The sequence below is a fragment of the Eumetopias jubatus genome, unplaced genomic scaffold (assembly GCF_037043125.1).
Source record: "Eumetopias jubatus isolate StellerSeaLion01/CBP00866 unplaced genomic scaffold, mEumJub1_p1.0 scaffold_15, whole genome shotgun sequence".
Classification (NCBI taxonomy): domain Eukaryota; kingdom Metazoa; phylum Chordata; class Mammalia; order Carnivora; family Otariidae; genus Eumetopias; species Eumetopias jubatus.
Window position 1 is genome coordinate 11,492,004 of NW_028274821.1, and position 20,123 is coordinate 11,512,126.

Here is a 20,123-nt window from a genome sequence, read left to right on the forward strand (position 1 = left end):
AACAGATCCTAAAATTTAGATGGAACTGCAAAAGACCCCGAATAGCCAAAGCATTCTTCAGAAAGAAGAACATAGCTGGAGGTATCACAATTCCAGATTTCAAGATATACTACAAAGCTGTAGTAATCAAAACAGTATGGTATTGGCACAAAAATAGACACACAGATCAATGGAACAGAGTAGAGAGCCTAGAAATAAACCTTCACTTACATGGTCAATTGATCTACAACAAAGGAGACAAGAACATGCAATGGGGAAAAGACAGTTTCTTCAACAAATGGTGCTGGGAAAACTGGACAGCTACATGCAAAAGAATGAAATTGGACCACTTCCTTACACCATACTCAAAAATAAACTCAAGATTGGTTAAAGACCTAAATGGGAGACCTGAAACCATAAGACTCCTAGAAGAAAATACAGGTAGTAATTTCTTGGATGTCACCCAGAGAAACATTTTTCTAGATAGGTCTCTTGGGAAACAAAAGAAAAACTAAACTGTTGGGACTACACCAAAGTAAAAAGCTTTTGCACAGCAAGGGAAATCATCAACAAAACAAAAAGGCAACCTGCTGAATGGGAGAAGATATTTGCAAATGATATATCCAGTAAAAGGCTAATATCCAAAATATATAAAGCACTTACACAGCTTAACACACATAAAACCCAAATAATCCAATTTAAAAATGGGCAGAGCACCTGAATAGACATTTCTTCAAAGAAGACATACAGATGGCCAACAGACACGAAAAGATGTTCAACACTCTTCATCAGGGCAATGCAAATCAAAACCACAATGAGGTATCACTCCACACCTGTCTGAATGGCTAGAATCCAAAACACAAGAAATAACAAATGTTGACAAAGATGCGGAGAAAAAGGAACCCTCATGCACTTTGGTGGGAATGCAAGCCGGTACAGCCACTGTGGAAAAGAATATGGCATTTCTTCAAAAAATTAAAAATGGAATTACCATATGATTCAATAATCCCACTATTGGATATTTACCCAAAGAAAACAACACTAATTTGAAAAGATATGTGCACCCCTTTGTCTATTGCAGCATTATTTATAATAGCCAAGATATGGGATCAACCCAAGTATCCACTGATAAACTAGTGAATCAAGAAGAGGTGGTGTATTTATACAATGGATTATTTCTCAGCCACAAAAGTTGATGAGATCCTGCCATCTGCAACAACACGGATGGACCTAGAGGGTATCATACTAAGTGAAATACATCAGAGAGAGACAAATGCCATGTGATTCCATTCATATGTGGAATTTAAGAAACAAAACAAATGAACAAACAGACAAAAAAATAGACTCTTAAATACAGAGAACAAACTGGTGGTTACCTACTGTTAACTTTTCACTGAAGAGTTCTTCAAACAGAAGAGCCATGTGGATTAAGAGGAGGTATTTAGTAGTTCAGAGTGAAACAGTGAGAAAGTAAAAACCGTCTAAAACACCTCCTGTGGATGAGGAAGAGAGAAGAGATGTCATGGGTTGGTTTCTCTGGGAACAGGCAATGAAACAGAGTTTTGGGTGCAAGATACTTAGTAGAGGTCCACACCCGTGTCATGAGTTGAATTGTGTCCTGCACAAAAATATGTTAAAGTCCTAACCTCTGGTACCTGCAAATGTGACCTTATTTGGAAATGGAGTCTTTGCCAATGTCACCAAGTTAACATGACGTCATGAGGCTGGGCCCTCATACGATGTGACTGGTATCCTTATAAGAAAAGGAGAATGCTGTGTGAAGACAGACACACGGGGAGAAGCCCAACAACAGGACCCATGCAGCCGCAAGCCAAGGAACGGCGAGGCTTTATGGCCAGAAGCAGGAAGAAGCAGGGAAGGATTTTACCCAGAGCCTCATGGGGGGCATGGCCCTACTGACACCTTCACTTTGGGCTTCCAGGTTCCAGAACCGCAAGAGAATACATTTCTGCCATGTTGAGGCACACCTGTGGAGATGAATAGAACCTTTGAAAGGAGGAGGGAGGGAACACAGCTGGGCAAGCCGAGGGAGAAGCCAGGCTCCCGTGCAGGACCCATGAAGCCGGCCCAACTTGATGGGGAGCTGCCCCATCATTCAGTCACGGGATGTGGGCAACCCCAGGGAGGCCATCGCCCGGGTGAGGTGGCTCTCTGCAGAGGCAGACCCTGATGGAGCTGATAGGAAAGCATAGATTTTCTTAATGATTTAAAAATAGAATGATAACTAAGCAGATATACATGGAATAAAATGTTTTTGTTACTGGGAGGAAAAAATGGAATTACGATTTGGTTAATCCAGCAAAGAAGAAATGGGTAAAAATAAATGTAACAATAAATTGTAGTTACTAGTAAACAAATATGATGGAAGCAAACCAAATATAATCATAAGTCAATAGGGGCGCCTGGGTGGCTCAGTCGGTTAAGTGTCTGCCTTCAGCTCAGGTCATGATCCCTGCGTTCTGGGATTGAGCCCCACATGGGGCTCCCTGCTCAGCGGGAAACCTGCTTCTCCCTCTCCCTCTGCCCCTCTCCTTGCTCGTGTGTTTCTCTCTCTCTCTCTTTCTCTATCTCTCTCTCTCTCTCTAAAATAAATAAAATCTAATCATAACACAGTAGATGTGAATTTGTTTAAATCCCCTTTCAAGTGACAGACTTTTAAATTGGCAAAAACAAAACAAAAACCCGGTTTTAATTTATTTGTAAGGAACACAGATAAAACAAAATGACAACTAAAAAAGTTAAAGAAATGGACAAGGCTATGCGTTATTTGCATGTGCCAAGTATATGCAAATAAAAGGAAAACAGTGGTGTACATCAACCACAGTGGAACCCAAAAGTAAAATTATTCAAGAAAAGAAAAGGTACTTCTAAAAACAAAGAGTACATTTCACAAGGACACTGTTATACATACATTATACACTGGCCATCATTGTTATGGAAATTTTAAGACAAAAATCAAAAAGAAACACAGGAGAATATGATAGAACTGTAATCATACTATCATAACCCAAGCAGGAATAAACACCCTTATCCAAACATCTTTAAAGTTCTGATACTTGTATTTCTCTGGGAAAGAATCTTAGAAGTTGGGCCATACTTGATAAGTACATTAACTATTTGAAGGACCATTGCTACATTCCTTTCTATAAAAAGGTTGAAGCATCAATCCAGTGGTGCAGGAAGCGTACCTGTTTATTGACATACGTATCAGCACTGGATGTCTGCCATCTTTGAAATGTTTGCCAACCTGATGGGCAGATAATAGCATCTCAGTCATTTAAATTCCTGTTCCCTTACCACTAATGGGGCTTATCCTTTTCACAGGCTTATTGGTGATATATATTTCCAGTTCATATCCTCTGCTTATTTTTATAGTGTGTGGTTTGTCTTGTTTATTTTATAATCAATTTGTATCATCTCCAGTATATTAGACACTAACCCTGTCATATGAGTTGCAAGCCATTGTTCATTTTTTTTGGCTTTGTTTATGGTATCTTGTCATGTAGACATTTTAAATTTTTATAGGGTCAAATCTGCTCATTGTTCCTTTATGGGTTATGGATTTACTGTCTTACTTGGTAAGGCAACCAACCTGAAATTACACGTTTCTAGGTCCATTTTTAACATTAGGTCCTTCCTTTATTTTGGTTTAAACTGACTGCATTGTATTATCCCTATAGGCAACTCTGATCTTTTTTGGGAGCTGAGGTAGAGATGTGAATAAATAATAACCAGTGATTTCTATTTTAACAGGAACTTGGGAAGGAAAACAGTTTCAACAATGAATAGGTCACCCATCATGACTGACTACAGATGACTTGCCATTTCATTTACAAAGGTAAGGAAATACAGTCTACGTTTTTAATTCAACTGACTCTTGTGCTCTACCTCTTTTATATTTATTTACAAATATTCTAAATCATATTCTAGTTCATGACCTTTAACTTTGACATTATCAAATTTAAAACAAATGACAAGCAAATAGAAACATAGGAAATTTTGTGAATGTCAGCCTGCCTCGGGGCAGAACAGAACCCGGGAGCTGTCGTTTCTGCTATTGATTACTGCATGCGGTTCAGTTTTTGAATAGCATTAGGGTTTTCCTTTTTGTCAAATGTAGAGTGTTCATTGCAGAATCCTTGGAGAATAGAGCAAAATATAAAAATGAAAACCCAAAGCATTCATAACCCCATCATTTGCAGATAATCACCAGTAGTTCTGTGAATTTCTTTCCTCCTTCTTTGCATACACATAAAGAAACGTATAATTATGTATAATCTTTCTAAAACATACTTAGCTCCAGTAGTTATAAATGATGTACCTTAACTGGTACAGGAACATAGCACGTCTAAGAACAAATAGTAATTACCACTGTGTCCATTTCGAATTGCCATTTGCAGTTCACTAGAACATTCCCTAGCTTCTCATTTGCCTCCCCTGCACAGACATCCTGGTGATAGGTCCACATGACCCTGGTGAAACATCACCCTAAGAAACACCTCTGAAGTCTGGCAACATTTCACGGCATCCCTTTATCATTATTGTCTATTTTGTGCTGCTTAAAGGGAATTGTTTTTTAAAGAATAGAAGTTTACGTATTTCTCTCCTCCTCTTCCCTACTGTCCATTCAGGGGTGTCCTACAAAGTAAAAAAAAAAAAAAAAAGAGACCATCTCATCCTATGTCCTGCATTCATGCCAGCTAGCCAACCCCTCACTAAGGTGGTTTCTTCAAACACCCTTCAAAGTCGCTCTTGAAGTTTTTTGGATTTCAAAGCTTCCAAGTCTTAGAGGTAAAATGACTGACACGGCATTTGTTAGTCCACAGTTGGTTAAAGAAAATCCACCTCTTACTGTCATTAGCACATACTAAGTTGGAGACACAAACGTACCCTAGTAGAGAAATGGGCTAGAGCTTCATATAGATAATTCACCAAAGAGATACAAAGAACCAAAGAAACGTGACAAAGATGTCTGTCCTTACCATGAATTATACAAATGCAAAATAAAATGATATTTTTGCCCAGAATTGGCCAAGTGTTTTTTTGTGATTTTAAGTGAAAACACTTGTGGCTGGTAGAGATCTAAAGTAGGTATATTTTACCCAGTAGACATTATTCTAAGAATCTCTGGCAACTGTTTTAGACTTGCCTTTGGAAACATAAGAACAGAGAGTACAGTTTTATTTGTAACAGAAAAATAGGAAGCATCCTGAGTGTCCACTAATAAATCCGGAACCATGATGCATTTTTATGACAGAATTATTTAGATGTTAGACATTTTTTTCTAATTAACATTTAGTGATGCAGAAAAATGTTTATGACAAAGTGGAAAGGGCAAATATAAGTTTGTATATAATGTATGATCCCAGTTTTGTTAAAAGTAAACAAAGCACACATTTGAGAAAGATCAGATGGTAGAATAGCCAAATATTAACAATTACTGTTTGGGGGTAGTTGGATTAAAGGTGATAGTTTTATTTTCTTCTTTTTCTTTCAAATAAAATATCTGTTTTACTTAGGGAAAAATTTTCAATTAGCAATAATCACGCCTTGGATAAACCTCATTGGCCACGGAAGAAAACAGATATTTTTTTAATTTAAAAATTACTTTTAAATTTTAAAATGACTGAAAAATAATGAACGGTTATACATTTGATTTAAAAAAATCAAGGAGCCTTCCTCATGTATTGTGAAACTTACTTTAATTCCAAAGTAGTTTGCAGAGAGTTTTGAGAGCTGGTTATGTCAGGAAAAGGAAAACGTGGCATATTCCATAGTAATTTACATTTAAAAAAAAAAAGGTTTAAATCCTATGTGGAGATGATTTCTTTTGAAACATGTATAGTCTAAGTCTTTTTCACTGATGAAGGAAGTTATAAGGAGTTAATGACATGGCCATTTAGTCCATGCCAACTGTCTACAGTTGCCACGCCATCGGCCTCTTCCAAAGAATCCTGCATACAGTGCGATTGATGGGGTTGGACCCCTAAGTTATGTCTTTATCCCCCCCTTCAGGGAGTCAGCTCTCTTTCCAAACACAAAACACCCAAGTAGCTAGAATCAGATGCTTCCTGCATTGATCTAATGGGGTGTTATTACCTTTCTTATCAATTTATTTATCCATTCATTCTATAAATATTTATTCAGCACTTACTATGTGCCAGGTATAGTTTAAGTGTTTGAGGTATATCAGTGAACAATACAGACTAAAATCCCTGCCTCTGCAGAGTTTAAATTCTTCAGGAGGAGACAGACTGAAACAAACAAAAACCCACTGTAATAAGGAAACTCTATAGTATGTTAGACACTGATGAGTGCTATGGGCAAAAAAGGAAGGAAGGGGAAGGAGGGAGGGAGGAGGGAAGGAAGGAAGATTAAGCAGAGTTAAGAGGAAATGGGGGCAGGGAGGTGCCAAATAGGTTGTAGTTTAAAATAGGATCATCAAGCTAAGCATCAGATAGACGTTGACATTTGAACAAAGACCTGAAGGAGATAAGCAGGTGTCTGGGGAAGATTGTTCAGGCAGTGGGAATAGCTCAAGCAAAATGCCTTAATGTGGCTACATTCTGGAGTGTTTGAGAAACAGCAGAGTATCTGAAGCAGGGGGAAGAGGGGGAGCTCAGAGGTGCTGAGGTCAGAGGAGGAAAGGGAAGAGTATGGGGAAATCGTACAGGGCCACGTCAACCATTGTAAGACTTTGGCTTTTACTTTGGGTGGAAAGGGAAACCACTGTAGGGTCTTAAGGGCAAAGTGACATGGTCTGATTAGGTTTAATGACAGATCACTCTGGCTGAGAGTAGACTGTCAGCAAGGGTGGCATCGGCAAGCCCCATTGAGAGGCCACGAAGGATAACACACTCATAAGAAGCTGGTGACTCTACCCAGAAATGCACAGAAGGAGTGGTGACAAGTGACTGGATTCTGGACATCTTTCGAAGGCTGTGCTGACATGTTGACCATGGGGTGAGAGAAGGGGGACTCCAAGATTTGGGGCCTCAGAAGCAAGAGGTTGGAGATGCCATTAAGTGAGATGAGGAAGGTCCAAGTGAAAGAAGTTTGAGAAGGAATGTCAGAAATAGGGTTTTACGTTTGCAAAATTTGAGGTGTCTATTAGATATCCAAGTGGAGGTACCAAGAAGACTGTTGGATATGCAAGTCCGGAGCTCAGGAGAGAGATCTAGATGGCATTTCAAGATTCCAGAGAGAGGATGGTTAGAGACGAGAACCAAGAAGTACGTCTTACACACTCTTAACATTAAGAGGAACCATCTTAAGAGACTGAGAAAGTGACCCAGGAGGTATAGGGAGGGTGTGGGTAAGAAACAAGAGAGTATGGTGCTCTAGAAGCCAAGTGAAGAAAATCAGTCAAGGAAGAGGGAGTGGCCATCTCTGTTGATAATCTGATAAGTCAGGCAGAATGGGGGTTTAGAACTAGCCATTGGATTAGGCAACACGGAGGTCATTGGTGATTCTGAGGAGGAGGTTCTCAGGGTAGCAGTGAGAGCAAACCCCCGATTAAAGTGCATTAAGGAGAGTATGTCTGAAGAGGAATCAGGGCTTGAAAGGAGCAACATCTTTTTCAAGGAGTTTTGCTGCAAGGAGGAATAAGGAAGTGAGGGGGCGTTGGAATCAAGAAAAGGCTTTTATTTTTTAAGGTGGAAGAAATGGCGGAACCCTGATAGGAAGGAAATAGAGTGAAAGATTGAAGCTGATAGGAGAAAGGGGAGACCTGTAGGAGTGATGCCCTTGAATATGTGACAGGCTCTGCACAATTTAGATAAGCTCTCATGCTTTAGAATTATTAACTTCTGTCACATTCATTGCCAGTATTTCCACCTTGTCGCTTGCCTTTTAATTTGTTCATGATCTATTTTGACATTGAGGGAAGTTGACATTGACATTGAGACATAGTCAAATCAATTACATTTTCTATTCTGTAACTTTTCGGGTTATCAAAATCTTTGCCTTTTCAAGGATCGATTATCAGATAAATAGCTATACATTCTTTTTTTAAGATTTATTTATTTAGTTATTTGAGAGAGAGAGAAAGAGAGCAGGGAGAAGGGCAGAGGGAGAGGGAGAGACTTCTCAAGTTGACTCCATGCCAAGCGTGGAACCCGACACAGGGCTCAATCCCGGGACCCCAAGGTTATGACCTGAGCCGAAATGAAGAGTCAAATACTTAACCGACTGAGCCACCCAGGTGCCCCAAATACCTATATATTCTTCAAGTAATGATGTAATTGGAGCTTTTGCAGAGGGCACGATCAGGGCATTGGTTTGGTGTTTTTACACTGCGCCTGTTATCATTAGACCTTTCAGATTTTATAACTCCACTAATAGAATATTCACACCTCACCAAAATATTATGAAGAAACTAGAAAATCAGTTATTTTTAAAATGTATTAAGCAGATACAGTGTGGGAAACTGTAGCATGTGAAATGGACAGATTATAATCCAGTTAGTTATATGGACACAAATGGAAATGTTAATTTATCTAAGAGAATGCTTGGGCGGGCAGAGAGTAATAGGTCTGGTGAGGTTGCCATGATCCAGTCTAATTTTCTTCGATGACTTTTAGTCCTGTCAGGCTCATGGCAATCATTCAATTCCAGTACAGAGAAATGGCTGGCAAATTCTTTTTTTTTTTTTTTAAGATTTTATTTATTTAATTGACAGAGAAAGAGACACAGCAAGAGAAGGAACACAAGCAGGGGAAGTGGGAGAGGGAGAAGCAGGCTTCCTGCTGAGCAAGGAGCCCGATGCAGGACTCGATCCCAGGACCCCGGGATCATGACCTGAGCTGAAGGCAGACACAATGGACTGAGCCCCCAGGCATCCCCTCTTTTTTTTTTTTTAAGAGAGCACAGTGGGGGAGGGGCAGAGGAAGAGGGAGAGAGAGAATCTTAAGCAGACTCCACGCCCAGCTCCAAGCCCAATGCCAGGCTCGATCTCAGAACCCTGAAATCATGACCTGAGACAAAATCAAGAGTCAGATGCTTAACCGGCTGAGACATCCAGGTGCCCCAAAATGGCTAGCAAATTCTTAGGTTTAACACACACTATATTTATTAAAAGCCCAAGATTTAAAAGGTGCTTCAACAACCCAAGTGTTCATCAAGAGATGAATGGATAAAGGGGATGTGGTACGTACACACACACACACACACACACACACACACACACACTGAACGATTACTCAGCCGTAAGAAAGGATGAGCATGTGACAGCATGGATGGGCTCAGCCGTAAGAAAGGATGAGCATGTGACAGCATGGATGAACCTAGAGGGCATTATGCGAAGTGAAATAAGTCGGACAGAGAAAAACAAACACCCGATGATTTCACCTATATGGGCAATCTAAAAAACAGATGAACAAACAAACAAAAGCAGAAGCTGACCCATGAATACGGGGAACAAACTGTTGGTTGCCAGAGGGGAAGGGTTGGGGGATGGGTAAAACGGGTGAGGGGGAGAGTGAGACACCGGCTTCCAGTTATGGAAGAAGTCACGGTATAAAAGACACAGCGTAGGGAAAATGGTCAGTGGTGTTGTGACCGTGTTATATGGTGACAGATGGTAGCTGCACTTACCGTGAGCAGAGCGTAACATATAGACTTGTCAGATCACCATGTTGTACACCTGAAACTAATACAACATTGTGTCAATTAGACTTCAGTTAAAAATTCTCTTGTTAAAAAAATGAAACAAAATAACATGTGCTTCAGAGGTTTACAAGAAAGTCAGAAGTTACCGCTCCATGGTGTATTGAATGATCTTCATGCAACTTAAGACCCTTGGGGCACCTGAGTGTGAGGCTCAGTTGGTTGAGCCTCTAACTCTAGGTTTCCGCTCAGGTCACGATCTCGGCCTAATGGGATCAAGCCCCACGTGGGGCTCTGCACAGAGTCTGCTTGAGATTCTCCCTTTCCCTATGCCCCTTATGCTTGCTCTCTAAAATAAATAAATCTTTAAAAAAAAAAAAGATAACACCCTTAAGTGTCATGGTTTCCTGATTATGTAGTTATCTTTGTTTGCCATATAAGTAACTGGCTTTAAAAATTCAGGTGAATTAATAGTTAAATGCAAAACTCTTAGCATTAAGAAGTGAAAGGAACATGTTTAAATATCTGATACATCCCAGTGGAAAAAAAATATTTGCTCTAAAACATTGGAAGAAATCACAAAGGTAATCAGTAGTGTTGAGTGTGAAAAATGTAGAACCTCTCTATGTCATAATTATAAAATGAAAGAGCAGCATGGAAAACATGAACAATGTGCTTGCAGACTGATTAATTACCTTGATACATAAAAATCAATAAGAAAAACATGAGTAACAATAATCATAGTAGGTAAAAATCAGTAACTAAAACACAAAGAGCCCCATAGATAAATGGAAACAATAGCAGAAAACTCAGAAGAAACAGAGCTCAAGAAAGATCTGCCAACCATGTTAACCATCACCAATAATTTTCAGAAATGCACATTAGTATCACGAGATGCTTTCTTTCACCTATAAAATTAGCAAAGATTATTAAAATAATACTGCTAAGCATGTAATGAAACAAGCTCCCACCCACTGATAATAGTATGAGTGGATATATTCTTGGAAAGAAATTTACTCATACGGTTTTTAATGACCTTGTAATTCTAGGAATCTAAGAAAACAATGAAATTGGACAAAAATAGAAGCACAAAATAATTACTGTTGTATCATTCATAGAAGCAAATCTCTTAGACCACCTCCCCGTTCTTTAATATTAGCGTTATTTTTTTATTTAAGTTCAATGAGCCAACATAGTGTACCTCATTAGTCTCAGGTGTGGTGTTCAGTAATAACATTAGCATTATTAACTGACATTAGTTCATACAACGGTGTTCATACAACGGTGTCTCTTGCAAGTTGAAAAAAATTAGTACTCTTACAATGAGATGTTGATAATCAAGTGGGAAAATGTTCACTGAAAACTGCTGGATCGAGATGGTATCCTAATATTTTTAGTATAATAGTGCATGGAACAAAGGGGGAAAATAACTATGCCCAAATGTGAAGAGTGGAGTTACCTGAGGGCAGTAGAATTGAGTACTTTTTTTGTTATGATTTATATTTTTTGGTACTTTCCAAATGCTTTTATAGGAAGCATCTTTAATTAGAAGAAAGTTTTTCTTTTTTTTTTTTTTAAGACATTATCGAAAGAAACTTGTACCCATGATCTGGGCTGGGACTTTGATCCCACCTTCAGGAGAGCACACGGGGGCCAGTAAAGTGTACTACCAAAATGATTTAGAGGTAAAGATTTATTTTGGAGAGATTGAGGGACACTTTTTTTTTTTTTGGTTCTGAGAAATCTCTTCCTTTCATGGAAACAGCAGTAATAACCACAAAAACGTAATGAATCAAACTCGATTCTCCAGTTAACATCATTAGTCTATGGTATTTCAGAGTAGAGTCATAAATTCACAGCTGTCCATTTTGCGCTTGCAGATGTCGTCTGCTGCTGAAAATGGAGATGCCGCACCTGGAAAACAGAGTGAAGAAAAAACTTATAAAAAGGTGAGTGACTGTTTTGTTTTCTTTCTTCAGCTCAGAAAAAGGAACACTTTTATTGCTTGGAATGTTAATCTCTCCTCGGCCTTTTCTCCCTGTAAAGCAATTGTGGGTAAGTTACTGCCTTAGCTTCTTGTTGCTCTCACAAAATACTACACATTCAGTGGTTCTGATGACACAGATGTGTGATCCTGTAGTCACAAGGCTGACATGGGTCTCCTTGTGCCGGGATCTGGGTGTCTACAGGGCTGCATTCCTTCCTGGAGTTTCTAGGAGAGAGTCCATTCCCTTGTCTTTTCTAGCTTCTCCAGACTGCCTTCCCTGTCTCATAATTCCCTTCCAACTTCAAACCAGCAAAGACCAGCTGAATCTCTCTCAGGCTGTATCTCTCTGAAACTTTCAAGGATGCTTGTGATGCCTTGGATCCCTCCTAGATAATCCAGAATAATCCCTTGATTTTAAAATCAGCTGGTTAGCAACCTTAATTTCTTTTGCAACCTTAACTACTCCTCGACACACAACATATTCATGGGTCACAATGATTAAGAGATGGACATCTTTGCAGGAATGGGTGGGTGGGTAGCATTTTTCCACCTACCACAATTACCATGCTATTGAACATTGACAGAAGGGAGTTATTTGAAGACCCTTCTTACTCCTAAGAAGAAAGCCCTTATGTGTGCACAGTGTTCTGTGTCTACTATGTGAATCTTTTTTTTTTTTTTAAGATTTTACTTATTTGAGAGAGAGAGAGAGCATGAGCGGGGGGGGGCAGAGAGAGAGGGACAAGCAGACTCCCCGCTGAGCAGGGAGCCCAACGTGGGGCTCCATCCCAGGACCCCGAGATCAAGACCTGAGCCGAAGGCAGACGCTTAACCAGCTGAGCCACCCGGGTGCCCCACCCCGTATGTGAATCTTTTAACTGACTTGCCACTTCCCACCAAAATTTTACACAATTTTTACCTTTGTATTTTGGGGGAAAAAGAAAAAAAGGAACATGAAATTCTGTCCCGTCCCTTTCTAAGCCTCTCAGATTCCCTGTCTTCAGCCCATTTCACAAAAATTCCCTTCCAGACGTTCCAGGGTATCTTACCTTGCCACTCTTTGACTTTGATAAATCCTTCGCTCCTGGCAAGGAGGCTAATGTTCAGACACATTACTGGGGAGTATATCTTCTCAGGCACCACTGCTCCTGCTTCTGAATTGACTGTACATTTTACTTCTAAAAGTCCTTGCCCTCCTTCCATCCTGGGAGTAGGACGTTTGTTTTTTGAAAGTTTGTTCTATCTTAACTTTTCCGTTTGCCTTGTACTCCTTCGTGGATAACATGGGTAGCTAGCCAGGCTTGTTGTCGTAAAGTACATGAACCGTCTGATCCAACCACATGTGCGTTTGGGTCATGGAATTATCATATTTCCTGCTCCATTTTGATATGGGAGACTCTGCCCTTTTTCCTGATAAGTCATTTCTTCTGACTTTCCTGCTCAGCCAAACATAGAAATATAACCAGGGAGTTGCTGTCCAAAGTGATGGTGTGGTTGGGGCAGAGTAGGGCTAAGATTCAAGAGCTCAGACATGTCTGGTGATAGGGAATAAAATTTGTCAGTCTGGCCACAGGGAGTGGTACATGGTTACTTATTTGTAGATGCAGGTAGAAAACCAAATCCCATCTCTTTTACCCAAGGCTCCTAGTAAATTCAGTCAGCGATACATGGTTACTTATTTGTAGACCCAGGTAGAAAACCAAATCCCATCTCTCTTACCCAAGGCTCCTTGTAAATTCAGTCAAGCGTGAGAACCAGCAGAGAGATGATCACGTTGCCAGCCCGTCACTGTTTCAGATCTGTTTCGGGTGGTTTTCTCAGGCACCATCCAGATGCCCTATGGTTCTTGACTGACCTCCAACCCACAGGACTTCTTTAGTGATGCAGAAGTAACACAAGGAGTGTGACCATGAGATCTTGGAGTTTGCTCAGTTTTCTTGCCCACAAATTAGTAAAGCAGGTATTCAGTAACATAGATATGATTCTGTGATGAAGACCTCTAATAGTGTATTTGATTCCACAGTATTGGTAAGGTTGTAAGAACTAAAAATCAGATACTAAGACTGCAAATAATTCCAATCCAATAAATAAGAGAAGGTGTAGGAAACTTGACAGAAAAATGCCTATGGTTTATTTTTTTAGTGTGTGGTGGCAACGGGAGCTTTTGGATGATCTGTTTTTAAGAGGAAGATAATCAGTGGAGGAAGACGTATTTAGCTTCTCTGAGAAAAGCACCAAAAAGACAGTACAGTGCATGAGTCTTTAGTCCTCAATAAATACGGTGTTGATATGCAGAGGAAGAAGGGACTACGCAGAGAAAGTGTTGTTTTTACACATTTAACAGCTCAGCTGAACTACTCAATTTAAGTCTTCTCCACAAAGCAAAGAATTCTTCAAACTGGAGGTGTTCGTAGTGGAGTTACCAGAAGTGATAAGAGTCTCATTAGCTGGGGGCGCCTGGGTGGCTCAGTTGTTAAGCGTCTGCCTTCAGCTCAGGTTATGATCTCAGGGTCCTGGGATCGAGCCCCTCGTCGGGCTCCCTGCTCAGCGAGAAGCCTGCTTCTCCCTCTCCCACTCCCCCTGCTTGTGTTCCCTCTCTCACTGTCTCTCTCTCTCTCTTTGTCAAATAAATAAATAAAATCTTAAAAAAAAAAAAAAAACAAGAAAAACCCACCTATTTCAAAAAAAAGTCACTGGCTGTTAGAAATGTGTTTGTCTCTAGGCCCAGATGAACCATTTCCCAAATGAAAGAACTTGAAGCTAGGATAGAGAAACCATCCAGTGTGAGCTTGGAAAAAATTGGGACAGTGGAAGACGTAGCAAAAAGCAGCAGATAAACAAATATCATCCCTCTTTTCAGCAATGAGGAGAAAGTACATTCTGGGAACCAGATGTGGTTCTGTTCCTTGGCATAATTTGAGCATGGGTTAGTCAACATGGTGTATGTACGTTTAGAGAGGTAGCACATGTCTTTTACAAACCTGCAGAGGTTCATAAAGATATAGTTTTTGTCAACTACATTTTCTATTACAAGAGAGTCATTAAATTAGTCACAGATAAGGAGAATTCTCAAGTTTAATGAATCTTGATTTAAGGGCACCAGGAACACTCTTGTGGTTCAGACAAGGTGGAGAAATATGGACTGAATATTATCAGTGGTAGGCTTGCACCTGGTTGGACTAACGTTTCCAACGAATGAAGGTTTTGTTTCCTCTCGTCTTGGCTCTACCAACTTGGTGCATGAGTTGACCCTTTGTAGCTTAATATTTTTTACCGATGACCTTCCTGAAGACATAAGATTTGTGCTGGGCCAATATGCAAATGACCAACAACTGGGAAGGTGTAACTAATAGACTAGCTGAGTGCCCTCAGGGCCACCTTGCATTTCAATAAGTATTGTCCCTTTTACAAAATACTTGAAAGTTACATTTCTTTCCTGGTCCTAAAGGCCTGACCACGACATATGCACCTTTTTAATAAGGAGCTTTGATGACCCGTTGGGTTTTTGCCTCTGACTGAAAGCAGTCCAGGTGGAGAACTTCCTGACCTTACGTGCTGGACAGGGGAAGGATATCAAAGGAGTTTATAAGGAACTTACGGTTGAGTGGGAGGGGCAGGACATGAAACAGCTTTAGAACACAGTAGTCTGTAATAAATGGTTCAAAGGAGGAGAGAGCACTATGGGTTAGAGTTAACAAGGAGGCCTGGGCTTCCTGTATCAAGCCCCAGATTGATTGGACAGCTGCCAGCCACACTCAGCATCACGGGTGCTGGGATTTCCACGTTTGTAGGGAACACTCAGTGTTCATGGGACAATGCTATCCTCTGAATCTTGATTATCTGCGCATGATTCCTGAAGCTGGCTGCTTTTTGTTCTTTCCATTGACCATTTCCCTAATCCATGACCAGTTCTCGATGAGCCGAAGAAGAGTAGCTAAAATCTGTGGGTGAGGCTCATGTCTCCAGCTCATAGCCGAAAACAAGAATTCAAACAAGCATGTTGCCCACGAAGGCAAAGCATTAAGGTCTGCCTGGCTGTGTTTACGGAATGTAGTATTTCCATTCTCAGCTCATCGATCGAGTGTCTTCCGAAAGACCTGTAAACACAAGAGCCTGCAGCGGCCAAGCAGGTGACAGAGGAGGGAACTAACCTGGGGGAAAGTAGTCAACTGGAGAATATGTCTTTTTTAAAAGGGCAAGTGGCACTCAGTGCCATCCAGTAGAGCCATGTGTGAGTGCACACCCAGGCATACTGATTTTCAAGAAATTAAAACGTGAACTCCAATGCAACATCTCCCAGTTGTTAAACATTGGCAACTGATTCAGAATTTTTCAGAACTACACTCTGGGTAAAGGAACCCGTTACTGATCATACCTGACCTTCACATGATGGCCAGTCTGCAACTTCTGCACTGTTTGAGGAAAGACATGAGGTAGGAAGAAAGGAAGATGCAAAAGAAATGCACATAAGACCTGCTCCCTGCCCTCTATGACCATACAGTTTACTTAAGGTAAAAAAAAAAAAAGACCCCCATGAAAAAAATTAAATAATGGCTCAAATTGGTATTAAGTACCAAAGCAAGTGGCATTTCACGTAATCCTCTAGCAAGTTCTGACGAGCCCAAAGCTCATTACAGTCTTCTGGGGAAAAGGCCTTTTCTCGAACTCCTTCATTAGCAAGAGCATTTTGCTGGGATACAAATTTTATAGATGCCTCATTGCTTTCTGGCACGATGGAAAATCCCACTCCTTAGGTGACTGCGAATTGATTTGTTTCAGTGGTGGGGAATCCGATGAGCACAGGCACAGAATCAGGACTGAACATGATTTGTCGGAAGAAGAGGAGAGCCTGGCCTGGACAAAGCTAAGTGTCAGTGTTTAGGGAAAGTGCAAGCGATTTGGGGAGTATGGGCTGGCTCTAAGTGACAGGTAGCCTTGAGAGCTAGTTTGAGGGGTGTGGATTTTATGTTCTCGGCCAGCCCTGTGCTTTAGAACTTTCTGCAATGATGGAAGTGTCCTGTCATCTGACTAATACAGGAGGAACATGCTGTATGTGGCTGTTGAGCTTTGGAATCTGTGTCCAGTTTGTCTGAGGAGTGAATTTTTAATTTTAGTTAAATTTCAATGTAGTTAAGCCAGTGGCCACCATGTTGGACAGCGCAGTTCCAGGCAGTGAAGTACCACAACATTGGTTGGGAGATTAATGGCATGAAGAAATAACAGTACAAATCACAATGAAGGCTGACCTGAAAGTTTCCAGCGTTAACTACTAGAAATGTGCTAACACTGATAGAACTACAGAAATTTGAGGAATCTTTTGTTTTTTTAATAAGGTGAGAAACTTCAGTGGACACAGAAGGTAGGCAATCAGTTCACTTTAAGAATGTTCTAAGCTCAGGGAAAATACTGATGCTGGAGATCTGAGGTTTCTCTGTTTTATACGTGAAGAAATTGCGCACCCCTCCCCCACTCTTCCAAAACGAAGAGATGTCAGAGTGATTCACTGATGTATCCCAGGTCGCCTCACCCTTCTCTGTCAGAGAGATGATTAAAATCTCTGGCCATATGATGTCCCAGTTGTGTGACTTGTTCATTGGAATTGGTCATTGTTTCCCCATCAGCTGGGCATGGACTGACCCTGGCATTTGTTACTGCTGCCATTTGCATTTCCTCCTCTCTCAAGGCTCCACCCAAGGTGGACATTCCAGGCCTCTTGCCCCTCCCTCTTCTACTTCTCCTTCCATCCTGGGCCTGCCCACAGTCACATCCTCACCCCCCTGGAGATTCTGGTTCTGATGACTGCTTCAGGCTGGATGAAGAGGTTGCCTGCCTTTGGCACTCACACCCCAACCATCAGTCACTCTACTTGATTTCCACCATGACTGGCACACTTGATGGCAGCCTTCAGAATGGCAGATTGTGATCCAGTGTCCCTGACCCAGTTTCCCTAGTTTTTTTTCCATTTTGTTGTGTTCTGGCCTCAGTTGTTCATTTGATTTTAGTGTCCCAGCCAGTTTCCCTATCAGCAGAAGTAGACGCTGATGGGGTAAGAGGGAATAATGCCAGCCCCTTACCACATTACAAGGAACGATGACTTTTACGACTTTTTAAACATAAGTAGGGTAATGATTCAGAGATACTTTGATCTAAGAAGAAGCGTTTATTTAAATACAAGCTCTTTAATGAAATATCTCTGGGAACACACATGGGCACTGGTAACATTGGCTGCCTCCAGGGAGAACTGGGTGGTGGGAATCTTGAGTTGGAAAACACTTTTCTGTATATACCTGTATATATGTTTAATTTTGAACCATATGAATTGAATAAATAACATTTTAAGATAGGAGTGGGGGTTGACATGTGTCCCCTGCCCTGACTGCTCTTCCTTCCCTTCACAATCTAGAGAGCCATCACTTCCATCAAACAAGACACTTGCTTTGTGCCCTGGTAGAGCTCCACTCTGTAGCTTAACCGAGGCGTGTTTTCCTGTGCACTGGGCGGCAGTTCTCATGAATAGCAACCACAGTGGTCTCTAGGAAGAGTGATCTTTTGGCATGCCCATTGTTATTTCTAGTCACCTTAATCCAAAACACCCTAACCCCGTGGTTTTCAACCAGTGCCACTTTGCCCCCCCCCCCCCGGGGAACATTTGGTGACATCTGGGGACATTTTTGATTGTCACAGTTGGAGGGCTTGTGCTGCCAGCAGCTAGGATGTGGAGCCCAGCCGTACTGTACCCTGTAACACACAGAGAATTACTGAAATGTTAGTAGCGGCAGGGCTGAAAAACTTTGCCCAAACCCAACTATCCTTTTAAGAAGAGGGTGGATATGAGTCTCGCTGTTCTGGATCTTGGTTGTATAACCTTAGGCATTTTCTCTAATTGATCTGAATCTTCATGTTTATCCGTGATGAAATGTCATGAATACATACCCTGACTGCCTCACCGTGCAGGGAGTATCGGACACATCCTGGAAAAAATAGAATACCAGTGTGTCAATCACTTTCTTTGCAAAAACAAGATCCCTTGGCCTCTGATTTCCAATCCGACTAGTTCTGTTAGTACTGAGCAAGGCAGTCACATGTGACTATCTCCCCGAGGGCTGGGCTCATGAGGAGATGGGTCAGTTAGCATCCTGGTTGCTGGGCTCATGAGGAGATGGGTCAGTTAGCATCCTGGTTGCTGGGCTCATGAGGAGATGGGTCAGTTAGCATCCTGGTTGCTGGGCCTGGTTGCTGGGCTCATGAGGAGATGGGTCAGTTAGCTTCCTGGTTGCTGGGCTCATGAGGAGATGGGTCAGTTAGCTTCCTAGTTGCTGGGCTCATGAGGAGATGGGTCAGTTAGCTTCCTGGTTGCTGGGCTCATGAGGAGATGGGTCAGTTAGCATCCTGGTTGCTGGGCTCATGAGGAGATGGGTCAGTTAGCTTCCTGGTTGCTGGGCTCATGAGGAGATGGGTCAGTTAGCATCCTGGTTGCTGGGCTCATGAGGAGATGGGTCCACATAGCCGTGGCTTCAGAATAAGAGAAGGATGTGCTCCTGATGGTGGGCTGCCATCATGTTGTTTTAAATTGAGCAGCAAGCAGATGGGCTACGTCATTTTCAAGGAAGGGACATTTTTCAATAATCCCATCAGGTTTAGAAGCACGTAGAGTCATCTGCCATTATCATCCACCCGCCCGCGCAGACCTTCCCTTGAAACCCTGCAGCTTCCGTATAGGATGACCTGTACTTTTATGTTCTTCCTCCCCAAGTCCGAAAGCAAGTGATTACAGATCTGCCTTTATGACTTGCAAGCTATACATTTCAGGTAATTAAGCAGAAACAATAGGCAGCTTCATAAAGGAGGAGAAGCCAAACCATCCTATCAAGGTGTTCCCTTCTTCATTTCTAAGTGACCTATTTTGACCTTCACCTTGGAGGGAGTGTCTACGTGTTAAGCCACCCAGGTTTGCTACACGTCTGCATTCTGATTAACTATGGAATTTCCACCTTTTTTTTTTTTTTGTCCCTGATTCCAATAAGCATTGCATTGGTGTCCCCAAAATACCCTAAACATGCTGCACAGCTTTCTTCGGGGCAAGAACAAAGACTCCGTTGTTAAGGTTGGTGTTCATGGCAGGCGGGGAGGCTGGGGTTTTTCAGTATTTCTGCAGCCGGCTGGGCCATCTGAGGTGGAGCTCCTGCTCTCAAGGTACAACATAGTTTTTGCTTTTAAATTAAAAGGCTTAGTATACCTAGGCGTTCTCCATAGCTCTTGCACGGCTTGGGGGTTCTGCTCTAGCCAGCAGATCTCTTGTCCCAAGGCTTATGGCTTGTCCATTTTTTTTTTAAGATTTTATTTGTAAGTAATCTCTACACACAACGTGGGGCACGAACTCAGAACCCTGAGATCAAGAGTCGTATGCTCCCCTGACTGAGCCAGCCGGGCACCCCTTGCTTGTGCATTTTAACGCTACCACCCCATTTCCCTTTCCTGGACACTTAACAGAGATTTTTATAAATGTGTCTCTTAGAAGCTGTTGGAGAAC

General features: G+C 41.5%; 1 protein-coding gene across 5 annotated transcripts in view; it reads left to right on the plus strand.

Moving 5' to 3' along the window:
* PIP5K1B (phosphatidylinositol-4-phosphate 5-kinase type 1 beta) overlaps positions 1-20,123 on the plus strand; it is a 293,743-nt gene that overhangs the window by 104,508 nt on the left and 169,112 nt on the right. For all 5 annotated transcript variants that reach the window (XM_028117386.2, XM_028117382.2, XM_028117385.2 and 2 more), the window contains 2 exons: positions 3,754-3,838; positions 11,487-11,555. In XM_028117386.2, coding sequence (XP_027973187.1) covers positions 11,487-11,555 — 69 coding nt within the window. In that variant the 5' untranslated portion in view covers positions 3,754-3,838. The remainder of the gene's footprint in view (positions 1-3,753; positions 3,839-11,486; positions 11,556-20,123) is intronic.